Genomic DNA, 19670 nt, shown 5'->3' with positions numbered 1-19670 from the left:
AAAATGTTAAGCAGGAATGAGCCATGATAACGTCAGAGAGTGACCTCAGTTTTTTTTTCTCTTCAACAGTTCATACATATGGTGAGGCTGGTTTTTATAATGAAAAATTATTTCATAATAATTTGTTTATTTAGAAATAACATACTCATCCAGAATGACTGAACTGGGAACGGCGAGGCTGAAGAGTTAAGACATAGCAGTACTCGAAAGCCAAAAACAATGACTGGTCAAAGACGCCTAACAGCATAGTACTGCAGTGCTGTGATCCAGTTCCCCCTGCTGGATTAGTTCTTGGGTGTGGCCTGGAGGAACACCTGGGTACTCAGGAAAACAGAGCGAGTCGGTGCTGAAGCAATTCCTCAGTGCAATGTTAACACAGCTATCCTGCTGCAGCTTTAAATTAAACACAAGACAAGGTCCTGACCATCTGTGATCCCACAATACCTGAATGCCAGTTTCAGTAGCCAAGATAAATTCAAGCTTAGGATAATCCAAATTATTTTTATACATATTCACTGAAGTTTCATTAAAGTTTTTTCATTAATGTTAAAGATTAAAGATCTTCTTCCCTCCTTGCTTGAGGTTAACATGTTCAGTGCCACATAAAGTAATAGCAGTTGTTACATTTTTGTGGTGAGTGAGGTCACTGCTATACATAGCTCCCAACCAGGTTGCACAGCGTCCAGTCCAAAGATAATACAAGGTGTTACAGTAATTCCATTTTCAAAGGAGTACCACAGAAAACCAGCAGGACAATGTTTTAGCAATTTTCTTCTTGACTCTTTTGGTCACAGAAGAATCATTATATAATTACATTATTCAGATTTCCAGATCTTGGCTGACATTTTTCTAGGACTTCTTTTTAAGTTGGACACCTACAATATTAGATAATAAAATATTAGAAACCACCCTCTCTCTCAAAACCATGCAGAAGAAATCAACTATAGGATAGTTTGCAGAGAATTAAGGAGTTAGAAATACAGCATAGCAATTATGTACAGAACTCTCCACAATAAACTTACATGGAGCAACTAGAAATACAGAAATCCACTTTTTTTTTTTTTTTTTCTTCTAAAAACCACAGTGTTTTTCTACTGCATCAAAAGGTGATAAAACCTCAGGGCACAGAAATACAGAGTATTACAAAACAAAAGAGAAAGCTGAAAGATTGCCAAAGGTTTTATAGATCAAGAGCAAGAACACCTCGAAGCCACTCAAACCAAGCCTTGCTGGCAAAGAACTGCAGTCACCCAGTTCCAGTTGGCACAAAGACATCAGAGTTCAGCATTTGTAAACTGTCAGATTGGATTGAGAGTAGTGGTAAATGTACAATGAAAGCAAAAACTCTAAATCAGATCACAGCAAAACACAAATCAAATATACATACAGAAATATCTGCTTTCACATCAAATTACAAATAATGCATATATCTTTATTAAAATGCCCTGGCTTAAATGAAGACTATGATTCAGCCCATCTCACAACTCCAGGACACTGTGGGGAAAAAGAACACTAAACTGAATAGGTTTTTAAAGTATAGCCTAAAATACCTGCACCTAATTACCTACGTTAAAGTTATATCCAAATTATTTGTACTTTCAAAGGGACGTGATAATCAGTGAAATGTTGTTTCACTGCCTCAATTAACTAACTCAGGCCACATTCACATGCTCTAACAAACATTGCTTTGTTGATTCTTTTTCAGTTTATTTGCCTGCAATAATTAAGGTGCTTTGTCTAAGCCACTCAGCCCAGGAATTACATGGAGTTATGTTCTACAGGCTAAATAAAGGACATTGCCTCTGATCTGCTGGCAAATTTTAAGAGTGGATCATCCTGACCCAATTAACTTGTCTTGTTAGACTGATTGTTTTTGTTGAGAGATGCAGACAAGAATAGCTTAAAGCCAGGCTGCACGAAGCAACATGTGCTGGCATCCTTATCAGTAAGGATTAAGAAGAAATGCAGAGAGCTTTGTGTATTCTCTATGCCCCTTAAGGTCACAAAGGGAATGTCCCACCCAGCCACCTAAACGGTAGAAATTACAATAGGCAAAGCCCAGGCTGTATTTAGTTTTGCAGTTCCACAGCAAATGAGCTTGTCCATCTTTCTCCCAATAACAAGCGGGTGAGTCATACATAGCAGATTTGTGTTACAGAGAGTGCGTTACAGAATGTGACAAAGGGAGGCAGCTACACAGCCTATTGTGTGCAACACAACACCTGAAGTTACAGCTGAAACACATATACAGGAATATACACATATATGGTGGAGATACTTGAAATATATTTATGTCTGGAACTTAGTATGGAATGGAATGAAAGCAACCCTGGGGTCTTCTTATCCCGTGTGCACATGCAAGAGGGATCTGCTGTATATTGCCAAAGTTTGGTTGACAAGGAGCTTTCTTCTGCAGATACTTTTCAGTCTAAACTGTGAGAGTGTGAGCAAGAAAAGCGTCATGACAAGCACAGTGGAATGGGCTTAAAATGTAACTTCATGCAATACCAAAGGGAAGAATAAAATCCTAGGACAGCTTCTCAACTGCTATAGAGTTATCTTTGATCCACTGTCTGCACCAAACTTGTACTGATTTTAAAGTCAAACATTTCCTGAACCTCCTGCTGTTGCTCTCAGCAAAGTGCAGGGATAACTCCTGTGGGAGATGCTGCCATAGGGACCACGTACAACCAGCAGCATGGCTCGGGGTACTGCTCGCACAGGACAGCAACACAGTGGCCATGGAGCCGTGAAGCTCAGTTACACCCATCAGACCTGAAACGAAGCTGTGAGGTAGCACCACGTTGCTGGTACACCACAAAAAACAGATCAGGTTTGCGCTGCCTGCACCTTGTGCTTGCTGAGCCTGATGGTGGCTGCTGGCACGGCCCTGCTCGAGGGGCTGCCCTTGCCCATGCTGCAGCCTCGCCGCCCTGGAGCCACAGATTTAATAAACCTCACTCCAGGCAGCGCTGTGAGGGATCCTGTGCAAAGAGAGCTGACTTCTTTTCCAGATGGAGAGGGCATCTGTGCCCAGGGACGGCAGCAGAGTCTCTGCGAGGAGGTGTGAGGGCTGCCTCAGGAGGGGATGGATATTCCAGGCGATTCCAGCAGGTTCTGCAGCATTCCAACCCTCATCCCCTGAGCCCCTCAAACCCCTGACAACACGAGAGGTGCCTTAGAGAAGCAGAGGCAGAGAGAAAAGCCCAGCAGGAGCAGGGAGAGGCAGGAGCTGGGAATAAAGGAAGGAGGCCAAGGTGGGGAAAAGGGTACATTGCCCACCCACCCCTACCACTTCAGGCACTTTTGGGAGAGCCATTAAAGATCAATGAGAATAATTTCTGCCTTGATCCATTCTGAATCCATGCCTTTTCAAAGGCAAGCAGCATATGCCATTTGTACCTCAGATTTTTCACATCTTTTCTGAGCACAAATGGAGCACAATGGCATCTCTGAGGGAAGAATTCTGCTTTCTGAAATAGAAGAGTGTTTTTAAGAGTGAGAAAAGCTCTTTGTGAATTCATATTCACAGAGGAGACCTGAAGCTCTAGAGAAGGAAAATAATAAAGCTAAATCCTGCCAATAAACAGACCTTCTTCAGCATGATAAAAACAGGGAAAAATTAGCTGAATATTTAAAGCAAAAGTGGATATTTGAATAAGGTAATACCTCTGAGGTGGTGAATATTTAAATTTCCTTTGTTCTTTTTCCCTGAAGAGCAACCTTTCCAACACATACACAGAGTAATAAAGCACAGGAGACAGTAAAAAGTCTTTGGATAATTTCCATTAATGATACACGTTGTAAATGTCTCAATTCAGATCATACATACCTGGCAAAACTATAACAGCAATTTATAACAGTCATTTCTTTGACAAAATGGTTTACCAAACCATGTAGTGAACACTCACTTGAAACTTCAAATGAAAGTTAAGACTTTATACGATTTTGTTGCCATTTAACCAGCCTTATGTACAACTGTTAGGTTCTACTTTGTAGAGAAACCAAGACAGGTTGAATACAACAATCTTTGACTGGTTTTCTTAGTCTTTTGTAAAAATGCTGCACCTATTTTCCAACAAGAGGTGCTGAACTACAGATTTTGCAATAATAATAGATGGTCCTCTTACCCTTGCCTTCCTTCTCACTTTCTACTGTGAACTGCTGCTCATCTAGTCTTTAACCTTAGACATCTTTCCAAGTCAGGTTTAAAAGTTCAGTGGCCTTCCCTCATCAAAGGAAAGCTGTACAACTTATGATGAAAAGCACAAATCAACTTCTCAACACCCTGGGAAGCCCAGCAGTATTCTTTTGGAAGGATTTAAGCCTCAGCATTCATAAACATTGATCCCTTCAAGTAAAGATTCATTGCACTGCAACTTCTTGGCAAAAGGGCTATTTTCACATTCATTGCATTTGCACCTATTTGAGAATGAACCTTTTTCAGCATTTCTAACTCATTCCCAAAGCTGAGGAAATTTCAGAAAACAGTGTTCCTTCTAGCTTTGCATAAACCTTCTGTCCTGTATGAGAGCCATCCAAACCTCACTGTACATCTTGTCCATTACAACTTTAGTAGTAGCCACAACACTGTCATATCAGTTTGAACACTGTATGGCTTCTTCCTGTAGAGTTTTCCCCCATGTCTGACCAGGAGATTAATTTCAGTAGCCCAAAAGCACAGCCAACAACAAGCATATATCCAGCATCTTCTTGTAAAGGACTTCCTCTTGGTAAGAGGTCAGTAAAGGTAATTATGCCTCTTCCATGGTTATTGATTCTCATGTTTTGCTGCTCTTACTTTCTAGCAAAAATTGAGAATTAGTGCTGTCATGAAAACAGTGCCTTAAAGGAACAATTTCTTGAACTTATATTTTTCTAGCTAAGCTAAAGCATATTACTGGAATAACAATAATTCATACAAACCACTGTAATACTAAAAATAAAACATCTCAAAGAATATGCCTCCTCCACTGAATTGCAAACAAGATTAGACAGTGTAAAATCAATACAAAATTGTATTAGCCACAGAGTCTATTTTCTACCAATATTACCTAAATGCAAATGCACATTTCATTTTAAAATGATTGTGTTTCTATGTCACCACCATGGAAAATGCTATGACACCATTTTAAAATTAAATTCTTCTCACAGTTAGAAATTATGGAAGACAAAACCAGTTGCAGCCTGTAGTTGTGCTAATTAAAATTCAATCCATTGCCAGTGTCTTACACCAAGTAAAATCACAAAGTTGAGATGGTTTGATATGGTACTGAGACAAGAACTGCATTAATTAAAAAATTAAAGGTGAGGCTAAATTCCACAAAAACAGGGTGAGAGTCATAATTGTCTCCAGTACTGTAGCTGACTGCTCTTCACACATTCCACATGATTTGACAGGATTTTCTAAAGCTCTGAGAGGGAGTCCCTGCAGGGCCACACAGCTGGATTCTCTTCCTCTGTGAGGATCCACCAGGGCACGTCCTGACTGCACACCTTGGGACAGGGCTGTAAGCCTAGAACAGTGAGCATGACAGAGCACAAGCACACATAATGCACTGCCTTTCCAGCTAAAAGCAGAGATTGAGTGTTAATTCTCCTGCCCTGAAATGTGTTTTCAGTCCCACTTTTCCTTACAGCAAGGAAGCCATTAACACTGTGCCTTGGGAATGAGGGGTAAAACTTAAATTAGATAGAGTCTCAGGGGCAAAAATCAGATTAATGTGTCTCCCAAGCCTTGCCCTGAACTTCACACCCCAGTCCCCAACCTACAAAGCAAAGCCCTCACCTCATCCAGTCCCCACTCTCATAGGGCTAAAGGGTAAGACTGGAAGGGTTTTGCCACTTGGGTGGATAAAGGTAGTCCTATCTCTAAAAAAAAAAAAAAAAAATCACTTTTTCTTTAGATCTACTTTTCTATTTTTATGATTATCACCCAAATAAGCAGAATACACACACACAAGTTGCTGAGAATATACAAGTCATATAATCATTATGTTAAGTTTACAGCTGAGATTTTCCCACCTCAACAACTTTAGCAAACACCCACGTGATTCCCAAACAAGAATTTGCCAGTATTTTTACTGAAGGCTAGAAGTTTACTGGAAAACATCCTGAATTGGCTACCTCCTGCTTTTACCCTACAAAAAACAAGAGGATAGGGTGTCCATTTTTAGTATGAGCGTCCCTCTAATGAAATAGCAAGGATATAAACTAGTAGCTATGATACAATATGATATTTATGATACGCAATCATAAATAATGGTGATTTTATATGGAAATACCATTAATATAGTTGAAAAGAATCATGAAATAACCAACTGCAGAGATGCTTTCAAAAATAAGATTAGAGTGAAATTCAGCTAAATGGAGTACTTGCAAATTACCTAACCAGCCATTTACACCTAGAGAGAGCTGTGTGCTATTTTTCTAGAATGAAATTTAACTACTGATTTATTCATTTATCCTTGAAAGATCAGCATCTGTGGAGTCTGGTTCTCAGTCTTCAAATTTTGTTCTGGAGCTCCAAATTGGAAATAACAAAAGAGAAAAATAATGAGTCACACAAAATATCAGCCTAGCCTTAAAGGACATGTATGACCACACAGTCACAGTAATTCACACGCTACACCACCAAAAATCTCAGCTAGGAAACAGGTGACCTCAGTGAAGTTTCCACTCTGGAGGCAGACAGTGTTGACATTCAGCAACAATCAAAAGAATGTTCATCATCAAAAGAATCTTCCCAATTTCACTTGAAATTAGCTATGGAGTTGATACAACACATGATATAAATGGCCAAATTAGGCTTTTTTTGCAGGGGGTGGGGGGAACCAACCAACCAAAAATCCTAACCACAAATCAAGATAATACAACCACAGTTTTTACATGTTTATTGATGACAGCTTCTCAGGGTTTTATTCTACCAACAACTGTAGTCTGTGTGTATGTGCATGTTATCAAATAAGAATCCTTATAAAACAGACTTCCAAATAAATATGTCACTTCTGATGCACATATTAATGGGTATACAGTACACAGTTATCAGTCATTCACAAATAGAACTTTGCATACGTAAGAACAGAAAATGGACAGAGATAAAGAGGAGGCAGAGCCTTAAAAATAAGTGCTCATGTACAATTCTTACATGCAAATAGTAGCTTCTACTAAACTCATGTTGTTATAAAAATTAATGGTAAGCCAATAAATTAATATGTTTTACAAGCACAAAACAAGCCAAAAAGAATGAATATTGGCTAATTTCAAATCTAGTCTGTTTGATTATTTATTTAGTACTAAGATGTATTTCAAGCAAATTTACATATATAGTCATAAAGCAAAGCTGTGTACCAAATTACCATGACCAGAGCAGATTATCAGAAGACTTATTCCCAGAATTTTGAACACTGTTCTAGAGGTAACTAATGAATACATCCAGAAAATACTCAATATATTTATCAGTTTTGGTTCCAGGGATTTGCCACTTAGACATGTCCTTGTAAGAAAAGCAGGGAGCAGTGACTGGTGACAACCCAAATTTCTAATGTGACAGCTGGGCAGATAAGCCAGAGATGCTCACCAGTGTAAGTTACTGAAATACAAATACCAAGGTACAAATGTCTGCAAGCTGTGAACCAGCCATATCAACTTGGCCAAACTGGTGGTTGGCTGGTGATGCCCAGGAACAAAGTTGCCCTGCCAGACTGGACCTTACCACAGCCTCCACCACCTCCTCCACTTGCTTCTCTCTCTTTTTTCAGTACTACATCAGTCATGTTCCTATTGATAAAGCCAGCTAGTTTTCTTCCCACACACACACCCTCAAATTGTTTTACTCCATCAAGTGTTTCCAGCTGGATGTCACACTTGACAGCCTCACAGCTCATGCTCCATTACAAACCCTTCCCTTGGCTTGATGTACACATCAAAGGACAACTACACAAGTTCCTGACACATTACAGGAGAGGGGAGGAGAGATATTGCCCCTAACTATATTTGGGATCTCTTGTTTCTTTTACTCACCCTCAAAATAATAAATAATTGAGAACAATCCAAGCACCAGAAAAAAAAAATCAAGGTAGTTTTACAAAAGTGAAAAAATTAATTTTTACAATCTCTAAATCTTAACTATTCTCATAATCCTGCAACAGACATGACTTGTACATGTACTAAAAACAAAGCCCTAAACATTTTATAGTATTTTGTGAATCATACTAGTTTTAAACAAGGAGATATTATAATAGTGAATACCGAGGCCTGCCACATAATGTAAACCACCTATTCAACAGATGCAGATGATATGATTAAATATTCCAAAACTATAAATATTATTTCATTTATATCCCAGGGGATGGTTTAAAACCCACATTTGTACAGAAAAGACTATATTATGCAAATATATTCACACATATATACACACACACATGTATTGACAACAGAAAAAACATTCTGTAAAACAAAAGGCTTATGAACAAATAATTATCCCATAAGAATTGCAGTAAGGAATTCAGGGACAGTGAACCCAGGTATTTAGTTCCTCTACTTTTTCTTTTTTTTTTTTTTTACAAATCTATTTTATATTGTATTTGATACTCTGGTATTTTATCTCCCATAATGACTGTGGAAAATGGTTATGTAAGTAGTTTAAACTAATGTTGTAAACAGGTTTTCAACTATTTTACCGTATGTTAAAGATGACAGAAGATGTTACAACAAGTGATGAAATTAATTCACAAAGAATTCATAGGGTTTTATGCTCTAAGGGTAGGAAATCATTTTGGCTGTCTCCCAGAATGAACTGTTTAATCAGAAAACAGTTGCACTAAATTAACTAGCAGCTCAATGCTGCACAACTCACTGACTCTTCCCATCATCAAATTTCTCATTCAAGAGACAAACTTCTTCTCAGTTAATTGGTAGAAATAAGGGTTTGTGCAGTTGTGACTGCTGAGGCTACACAATATTGTGACAGACACTGATGTATCAGCATTGCAGCAGTTCCTTTTAACCTCCTGAAGATCCCAGGAAAACTCCCCATTAGCCACTGCACTGGACTGTGGAGAAAGAATCACAGTAGTGGGCAGACTGGCCTCTGCAAGTGTGAAAGGCAAAGAGGAATTAGGAAATTTTATCCCTAGAGATGGAGAAATTTGTCCCTCTGAAAGCATAAACTCCTTAGAATCCCCCTGAGCAAAGTAGGGACCTTAAAAGGGGACATTAGCTTTTAAAGGCACTCACTCAATATCACTGCTTCCAGAGATACTTAATGTAAAACATGGCATTTAAAAAACCATCCTGGTAACAGCCCTCATTTATTAGGATTTAAGTAGACCTGATCAAAGGCATTCACATGTCAGGCTGTGAATATAGCCTGCTGTAGATAGCAAAATAAATGATTGCCTTCTCTAGAAACGCAGCAAAATACTGAGCTCACTTGGAACATCATCTGCCTTAACACTGAGATGAACAGATCATTCCTTTATTTTTCCTTCAAATACCAGTTGACATTGGTACATTTCCATTCCACCAAAAATCTCCCTGGCATTTTGCATCTCCTGAAGCACAATTAAAGTATACCTGTAAAACCTGACTAATTTCTAATTTATAAAAAGTAATGCAATTATCTTGTTCAAATTAGATTTAATTACTAAGCCTCTGAGCAGTCTAAGAATATTTTTTGATACATGCTCAGTTAAAAACTGCCATAATTTTCAGCAGGGAACATGATGTCCGTTTCTGGATGCATCGTTCCCTTTCCATTTTGATCATCTCTGGTTAATTACACCATCCTGGCACATCTCCCCACATGGTATCTAGTTTTGAAGCTGAAACATCCAAACCCAAAGGAAAATGCAAATAACTTTTCAGAGACAATACATCCAAACCCCCTGTGATGCAGGAGAAAAACAAATCAACAGAAAACTGGTATCCACCAATCCAACAAAACATCTCCCATTTTTTTCCTCCTTCCAGCAACGCCACTGAGAGCTGGTTTCCAAGAGCACAACAGGCTGCTGCTACATGTCAGCAGCAAATAATCAAAACGCTATCATGATGTAGGTTAAGATGGAAAACATCCCACTTACCATCTCAGAATATACACTTCAACAGCATCCACAGTACCTGCATGTCAGTATTCTCCAATTGCCTTTATTGTTTTCACTCCATAAATTGGCATCAGAAATAAGAGCCAAAGAAAGTGATAATAATGTAGATAGGGATGCTGAATGCCACATTCACTTACCTGCAAAAGGAAAAGGATAGGGTTTGATCTCACTAATCACACTAGTTGGCTAATCTTATTAGATAGCTGCTAATTATCTCTGACACAAAGAAGGATTACACGAGGCAGGCAGAGAAATGGGTTTTTTAAATAGATATAGAAATGTTTTTAATAGACTTTGATTGGTTATATTGGGAAAAGCAACAAATAATATATTTATCCAGAGATCATAAGCATTTCCCTTTCTGTTTGCTGAAGAGCAGATGTGACAATTAAACAGGTGGTGGAAATATAAACCCTCCTAAAACCTCCAGGGTGTTTTCTCAGGAAGTGTCTAATGATTGTCACTGGATCGGTTGCAGCACTTGCTTTATAGGCTAACGTCGTACAGGGAGTTGCTGGGGTTTTGCCAGTGATCTCCTTGGCAACTGGCTGCTCAAAGGAGCTACAAATAGAAGCAGTAAACCCCACTCCCGATTTCAGTCTCAAAGCAGTTTGCACTTCTAACGTTCACCGAGCAAGAAAATCTACATCCTACAAGGGCAGGGTGCTCAAAAGAGCGTGCATTCCCTCTCAACATACTACAGCCACAGATGTGGGAATAGCAACCTGATTCGTGCACCAGTTATGACAAAAAAACTGAATCAATGATTTTTAAAAGGCTTCCAAAATTATCCATTTTACAAGGAAAATTTTAACAACAGTGGCGTGTTCACACTGACTTCTCAGTAGTACAAGGTATTCATTTGGGCTCCTCAAGCAGCAGAGAAAATGAGAATTTATTTGCATCTATTTTAAAGATTTATTATAGTGACTTCATATGATTAGTTATTTCTGCTTAGCCTACAATACAAGCATAAATTTACTAAATGTAGGTCACCCATGTATTTTATATAGTAAAACAATAAATACCAAACAAATTCCTAGAAAGAGCAATTTGCTGTCAGCTGCTCTGAATAACCACTTCATATATTATTTAACTCCATCACTCTAAGAATAACAATTAACCATTCATGCTCATTAAATATAAGTTTTAATTTCTTCTGCATTTTTCTTTGTAGCTCATTGGTAAAAAAACAAGGTGTTTTCTTTAATAAAAAAAGCATTAGTATTACAAGAGTTATTATATTTTATCTATATAGCAGGCTTATTCATACAAATACATAGGAAACTAAGATATAGCTTCATAATATTTTACAGATAAAATTAATCATCTTCTAGGAAAGATTTCTAGGAAATAATTAAGATTAATACTGACAAATCAAATTAATTTTAAAACATATTTCAGTATAAAATGTGGGTGCTTTTAGGAAAAGGCATTCCCTAAGTTACTCAAACACAGAAGTATGATAGAACTTACATAAAACATAGATTCCCTAACAAAGTAAGCACAACCAAAACATAAGAAAATTGTATGCCACTAATACCAATGCCATAATCAAGGTCAAAATTAATCTTAAAACCTCCTGCAATCTCTTAACAGAGAAAATACTAAAGAAATGCATAAGTAAACACATCAGTCATATAGACACCTTTATAAAGAGACACAAAGTACATGCTTTGTTCCAGATAGGTTAGACCAAATGATCCTTGAGGAGGTTAGACCAAATGATCCTTGAGGTTCCCTTCCAACTTGATATTCTTCAACTATATGTAATACATGGCACAATTGTACACAATTAAATCGTTTTTACTTAAAGACATAGTTCAATTTTAAAACTTGAAGCAGCTTTTCAAGTCTATAAAGGTTTCACTATATAAAAAATGTCTTACAATGTCCGGTTTAAGCTAAGTACAGACTTTTACCAGAACTAGGAACATATTGTTTATCTTTTTAATTAGAGTTACAAAGATGTGTGGTTCAAAAGGGACTCATTATATACAGTTGACATGATGAAGACAAAAATAAAGGTGTACATGAGCTGGCCCAAGTATCAGGCACAGCCCACAAACATCACTCAAACCCAAGCTCAATCCAATCTACTTTTCAGTGGCATTCTGAGATAACTTGCAGAGATCTTTCTGATAATGTGTGCATAATGATGTATTGTGTCACACACACAGCCAAAGTGACCTGTCGGATTATCACGTTCAACCTCTACCAACACGGTGCACAGCCTGAATAGAGGCAGTGTATTTGGAATTGAATTGCTTTATAATACTCAGCTGCAAAGCTGGGGATCCAGTCTGAGTAGATATACTCTGTTTTTTTACTATTCTGAGATGGAAGTGCTGAGCATTTGGAGGCTCATCTTTGTGTGAATAAATGAGTTACGTTCATTCATGAACAAGCAGCAACTCAGCTGATGAGGCAACAAACATCGCATGAGGTGATTTCCTCCCTTTGCATGAAAACTACCATCTGTTTGTAGTCTGGGGTCAATACACCAGAGTTAATCTATGTTTAGCATCTCATCTGAAAGCTTCCTCAGCTCTTGCTCCCATAAAGGGCCTGGGCAGGTTAAAAGGAATGGGAGCAGCCAGCCCCCATTGACTTTGAAGAGATCATACAAAAGCAATGACTAAAGGATTTAAAAGCTTGGCCTCAGGTGCACAAGGTGGTAGCAATTTTACAGATATTTCTCTAGAAGAGTAACAGATTTGATGCAAGTCCTTACAACCAATAGCAATTGCTAAGAAAATGACAAGGTGTACATACATTCCCTATGCCCCTTAGAGGAGGCAATGCCAGCAAGGAAGGCTGAAGTACAGAAACCAAAATAATCTTTGCAATTTGTTACTGGACTGGAGAGAAAAGCAGTTACCTAAAGAAATTACAGCACAACATGTCTCCAGTGTTTAAGACCAAGTGCCTGTGACCAGCCCACAAATAGGAATGGGAAGTTGTTCTTTGCTATCAAATTTTTGCACACTGAAGAAACCAGAGCATTATTTTTAGGTAAAAAAAAACTCCACAAACCAAACATGCAGTGATATTGACCATTGTCAAAAGATGTAAAGGACAGAAGAAAATGTACTCATTAATTCAAGGAGAAATTTTTTGAACAGACATTTCTTACTGAAGGGACTACTAATGAAGTTGTGTACAACTGTTGCAATTCCAGGGCTTCATTGCTAGTAGGGAGTTATAAAAACCAAGAGCTAAGGTTATTTCTTCAGCTGCAAACAAGTTACCACCGGATAAATGAGCAGACTTCCCACAAGAGACAGCCCAAGAATTTTTATTTGTTTTTCAGAGCCCAGATTTTGATAGCAAGAAGGCAGTGAAAAATTATTCCAAGCTTGTCATATGCTTCCACCTGCCTGAATGAGTTCTGTAAAGGAGAGGAGAGAACCACCAGAAGAACTGGCCCCTGTTCTGAACCACAGCCAGGCAAGATTAAGAGGAAAAGAAGCAAAACCTAATCAGCTAAAAATTACGCAGGAGATCTATGCTAAAATTGGTAAAAGTGTGAAAAGCAGAATAAAAGATACTGCATCACCTGCAAGTACAGTGAATGGAATGAAAGCTGTATCTGACCTGGTAAAAAGTCTTAGAAATCATTACATAGAATATTAATTTCACATGGAAATACAGAGATTAAAAGAGAAGTATGACAAAAACACATGCCAAACACAAGTCTGAGGGAAATAGGGTAGTCAGAGCTGACGGAAGAGGGATGAGCTTTGAACAAGCCCAACCAAGAGAAAACCATAGCATAAGCCAACTTTACATCAGTGGAAGTGAACAGATAGTGACAGATTTTAGAACTCCGCAGTATGAAAAGCCAAGCCAAGAGGCAATGGGAGAAGGAAAGGAAATGGAAGACTTCCCAGAGCACACTCAAAGTTAGCAGAGGATCAGTGTGAAGTAGGAAGGCGTTACTTTCTTCCCCTCCACTTAAGAGCAACCCTCTATTTTATAGTGAGGTGATATTAAGAAGGCAAGAAAAGCTACACCTGCATAAGGAAAGCACAGTTATTTAAGGAGTAGAAAGAAGAACAGCACTAGTCAGAATACAGGTAAGAAAAAAGAAAGCACCAAAACAGGAGGAAATCCAGGAGGACAAGTATGAATGCAAAACAAATACAGGATTTGAACCTATAGTAAACAGTTTCTACAGCCTAGGGTAGGATATGAGGTAGGAAGGATGTAAGTGAGGAAGATTTTTTAATAGAATGTAAAGGCAGCATGAAAAAGTCCTGTCAAGTGAGAAAGTGTCATATCAATGTTCAGTGAAGGACCAGCACAACTTCCAGTTCCATTTAGGTGTGGCACCCAGAAGTCAAAATGATGCCAATGGCATGGTACCTCTCTGAAAGCGTGCAGGATTCTGAAAATCGGGACTTTTGGCAAGATAAATAGATGCTAGCAAAAACAGATGTGATATTCTCTGGAACAAGAAAAAAATCTAATACAGAAAATTAAAACTAGATATACATTTTAGGGGAACATATCACCAGTCCCCAGTCCATACATGAGCAATCAAACTATGCATCAGTTTTCCTCAGCTCTAACATTGTAACCCTGTTGTCCTAAATTCTGTTTTACAGGTGATATTGTTACTTTCTGCTTCTAAAAGGTTATCTTGATTTAAAAAAAGAAATAAAATTCTCTTGTATACATTAAATAGGAAACTGAAAGGAATTATTGCACTAAACACACAGTAAGAATCTCATCAGCGAACCAATAATTCCACACCTTGTGTCTAAACCAAATGGTCTGAAAAGGACTATGAACTTCTCTGGTGTGCAGGGAAGGTGTTGACAGAGGTTTTCGTCAGCACTTCAGCTAAGGCTCCAGACATCTCAGACCCGCTGGTTTTGATCTCACCAACAACCAATGAACTCATGTCCCTGTGCACCAGTTCCTGCTTCCCCACACGAGCCTGGGGGTTCCTCTGGCAGGGCAAGCTGTAAGAATGCCTTGAAGCATTGAGACTCACATAAAATTTGTCACAGGCTTTAATAAAAATGTACAAAACTGTTGACTCATTAAGTAGATTTGGGATCTGATCTCTACCAAATAATTTATGTTTCCTTCTGTTCACTCCTTCTGATTTTATAACATCAACACAGTATGATTCTGGTTTTTACTGCCTGCAGTCAGTCAAGAAACAAATATGAGAAGGTTTTGTCTACACAAAAGTGAACACTAATATTGTAAAGTGTCCCTTTGCTCCATTTATATTTCAAAATTTATAAAAGGATATATTTCACCTTTCAGGCACCATTTTCCATGCCCTGCAATTCACAGTTAACAAAGACTGTTGAGAAAAAAGGGATGTCTAGAAGACTTCAAGACATAATCTCCCCACCCCCCCAAACCTTTAATGTTTAAAATGGTCCATGATATTTTTTGAAACTATTTCTGTCAGTAGAGGAAGGCTTGCATTTGCTTGAAAAGGAAAATCCATTATTCTTTAAGGAGCAGGGTTATCTACAGAACATGAACACTATTCACCTCATCAAAGTAACTTGGGGGTCACGTAAATCACTCCTGACCACAAGAGCTGGAACCAAAAAAAGAATCTCTAAACCATTGTGTTGTGATCAGATACAAGCAACTAAACCAAAAATGACCAAGGCAGCTGTTTCAATAAAAAATTCCATCCACAGTTAACTGGTCTCATGCTGTTTAACAGTTAAGATAAGCTGCAGTCAAAACATATATCTACTGTATATATTATTTTGAATCATACATGAACATGTTTATATAGAGCCAAGAAAAAACTCCAAGGCTCCATTAATAAAACATGACATACTTTATCCTCCTGGACGAGAGACGGATCATGAGTGCTGCAGTCATGGTAAAGGCAAAAAGCCTCAAAAACCCAACAAAATGACCCCTGACAACAACAAAACAAAGAATCCAAAACCAACAGAACCAGAAAAACCCTAAGTAATTCCTGAAAACAGAAACTCACTCCATTTATGACTCCATTAGCAGGGGGGAAAAAAAAAGTCAGCAGATGCTTTTCTAGAGGAAAATGCATTCATTCTAATTCACAGTAAGCAACAAGGGCAGGAAAGTGCCTAACCTTACTCTTTGACTAAAATGAAATACTTTTCTGCCCAAAATCCTGTGAAGGACCACAAACAAAACCAATGTAGTGCTTATCTCCTGGAGCTTTAATTTTTCAGCAATTGCAAATGGCTCCAACTTCAGTTTATGGAAGCTTGTGACAAGCTGAAACTATGAGAAATTGGGAAAAATGAAAACATTTTTCACAGTGAAATCTCTGACACAGTGAGTATTAATTTTCATTTTAGCAGAAATTCATCATCTAACCATATCACATATATCCCCCATGCACAGTCTCTCTCTTCTTTGCTCTTGGTTGGGAATTTTTAGGTCAGAATTTTGGAAAAAAAAAAATGAAAAGAAGGCAGTTGTGAGGGTTGTATTAAATGGAAAGAGTGAAGAGAGAGCTGCGTGTGGAATCAGATTTTCCATATGATCCCTGCATATATGGCCTGAATCCCAAAAGGTCCCTGAGCAAGCCTGATGTCTTTTCACTACACAACTCTTAGGTATAGTTTGAAAAGGCAATGACTGAAAACACATTGCAAGAATTATCAAGGACTCTCCAAAAATCACAGGCAAATGCTGCACAAACTGTCAGTAACACTTACCTGAGAAGGCTGATAGAAAACACAGCCCAAAATTTGATGAAAATAATAAATTTTGCACATTTGTCAAAGTTTCCCCTCCTACGCTTTCTCTCTTACTTGTTTTGTCAAAAAAGACAGTAAGTACCTCTATAGTAGTTTTAATGCTTTCTTCACTAAAATAATTCCTATTGCTTTCAATACATTTCCAGCAAATTCCACAGCTGGGAAAAAAAAAAAAACAACTGTAAGACTTTTTAATCCAATATTTATTTCATGAAAAGAAATACTCTTTCAACACCACACAGACATTGTTTTCTATGAAGTAGTGTACCTTATTTGGCATCCAGACAACTCTTGGCACTTTATCCAGAAGTACCAGATTTCACCTCATGGAACTGGCATTCACAAGTGTTATATATCCCACAATTATTTCAATAAATACCAAATCAACCTCATTAAACAGCAAACAATAAATTTTTTTTAAAAAAAAAAATGTATTACAGTGTAGCGGTAACAGTAATGCCAGAAAATACAAAACCCACCCCCCCAAGGGACACTTAAGGGCATTATTTGGAAGAGATTGATTAAAAAGTATAACACATACTTTTGGAATTTTAAAATCTAAATCAGTCACCCTTCTAGAAGAAACACATACTTCTGTTGTACTACAAATTACAGATTATAGAGCTGACTAAAGAAATCTGAGTGAATTTCTCTGCCTCATGCTGTTGAAAAGTTTAATCACTATGTTTCTTCCTAGCTCTGTGTGCTATGAATTTATGAATTTCGGGTAAGTTAAGTGTGCTTTAAAGACCCAGGAAGAGACAGTAGTATTTGCCAGGTATTATCCCTAATATCTGAAACCAGCTGGAGCCTACGTTGTTGCTGTACCCATCTCAGAAATTTCAAATACAAAGGCATCAGACATAAAGTGCAGACTGAATTCAGGCAGACAGCAATATAAGAATCCTGCAAAATTAGACTTGGACATCTCTGTACCTGATTTTATAAGAATCTTCCTGCTAAACGTTCCCCAAAAGGTGAATTCAGCTCTGAATATTTATTCACACCAACAGTCCTGCTGAGAGGTTATGAAGTAATAAAGAACTTGTGCTTTTGTGCTATTGTCAAATGCACAAAGGCAATTGGGCAGCACACCCAGAGCAAGGCAACTCATTTATTGACTGTATTTTGCCATGGTTACCTGGATTCACACGCTACAGGAAAGCATGTATTTATTCCGATGCTGTAGGAAACTCAGGAGGGTAATATGCAATATTGATGAACTACACAAGAGTATTACATGAGGACACTGGAAGTTGCTTTGGGAAGACTTGTGGGGAAAATACCAAAACCAAGCCTGCTAAAGAGTTTTTCAGAGAACTGACCTTTACTGTTATTAAAAGCAGAATACACAGCAATGAAAAATACAATTCTGGAAAATTTACTTTGCAATTTACTGGGATTTTAATTTCTGTCACTTGGAGCACCTTTACTATAACTTTGCCAAAAAAGTCCTTTAAAAACAAACAAGTTTGTTTGCAAAAGTTTGCAACTCACTGTGAAAAACAACTTATCTAGGTCTCCTATTTTCAAGTATGATGTACATTCCCACATGTGAGAAAAGCACTGTAGATTTTTTTTGGTATCAGTTTGCTGTTATTGGTTCCATGGAGATTAACATGCTTCCATCTCTCAGCTCTCAGCTAGGTTATCTAGTTTCTTTCTCCAAGTTACTTAGACTGTTACTCATGTTTTTTGGTTTTTTTCATCCAAGAGCAGCAAGCAATTCAAGTTCAGCAATACAAACATTCTGCAGGTGAGTTTCATTGGCACCATTCATAAAAGGTGACACATTACACATGAGTGTCCAGTGCCACTGGCAATTGTTTTTCATTTGAGTGAGTCCATTAAGAACTCTGCACAAATCAAGTGTTCTCCACCTGAAGAAAGGGCACATCACCTTCACGTACCAGGCAGCTTTGAGGAAAAAAAAATGCCTAAAAGCATGGTTTGAAATCAGTGGTAGAAGATATTGTGTAACAGAAAGTTACGGTTAAAAGTCACACAAGGTTTCCAGGTGCAACACTTCACCAACATAGCTGAAGAACTTCCATACTACAACTTCAGCAGCCAGGTTAGACTGAACAGAGCTGCCTACCCCACTCTGTGCAGACACACATACACAGAATCCTAAAAAATTCAGAGTGGAAGAACATATAGTTCTTATTCATATATAGGAATATAGTGAAAGTTGAGAAAAATCATTAAGCCAACAGATTCAGTCCCCCATGTCACACTGTTCTTTGGAAAGTTGCAAAGACTATTTGGGAAACTCTATAGCATGTTCAAGAAGTACGGCTATATGTACCAAACCTAGCCTGTGTTGCTTCTAGAATGTCCTGGCAAAAGACTTGCATAGAAACACAAACACCAGGATACCACTGCAGCAGTCAGCTCCAATTATTTACAGGAAACAAGTGTCACTGCTTTAAGAACTTCCATTTTCCTAATAGCGACTGGCTCACTGATCACAGCTTGTGAAACAGCTTGCTTTTCAGCTTATAGCCAGAATGCAATTCAGCTAGGGGTAAATGTAAGATTTCATATGAAAAGCTAGAGCAATGACAATATGGGCAAAGTTTCTGTCTCCCATTTATTTCCATCCTCACTGTTGACAGAGAGGTTAGAGCTTCTCCAGGGGCTCTGGACATAAGGTCAAGGTCTGTTGGGTAAGCAGGAGCCTGCATTTGCCTAGAAACTGCATAAGAGATCAGAAGAAAAAATAAAAATATCTAGTTAGCATCTTCATCCTCCAGATTCCCTTCAAAGACCCTCAGCCTTTTGGATGAAACAGAACCGCTCTCAGCCTTTCAAAACACCAGGATAGTAC

The 19670-nt window shown here is 38.1% G+C and overlaps 1 protein-coding gene across 3 annotated transcripts in view; it reads right to left on the bottom strand.

Annotated features, from left to right (window-relative positions):
• Positions 1–19670, bottom strand: part of ANK3 (ankyrin 3) — a 354155-nt gene that overhangs the window by 248831 nt on the left and 85654 nt on the right. The window contains exon 3 of one of the 3 annotated variants that reach the window (XM_088060039.1): positions 10086–10243. The exons of the other annotated variants lie outside the window; for them this stretch is intronic. Within the exon in view, the coding sequence (XP_087916165.1) occupies positions 10086–10088 (3 nt within the window). The 5' untranslated portion in view covers positions 10089–10243. The remainder of the gene's footprint in view (positions 1–10085; positions 10244–19670) is intronic. 3 annotated transcript variants of the gene reach the window in all.

This window comes from Pseudopodoces humilis, chromosome 9 (genome assembly GCF_049639895.1).
Source record: "Pseudopodoces humilis isolate 2021_Gansu_Grassland_sample_001 chromosome 9, ASM4963989v1, whole genome shotgun sequence".
In the NCBI taxonomy this organism is placed as follows: Eukaryota; Metazoa; Chordata; class Aves; order Passeriformes; family Paridae; genus Pseudopodoces; species Pseudopodoces humilis.
This window is presented reverse-complemented; position numbering and strand designations above follow the sequence as displayed.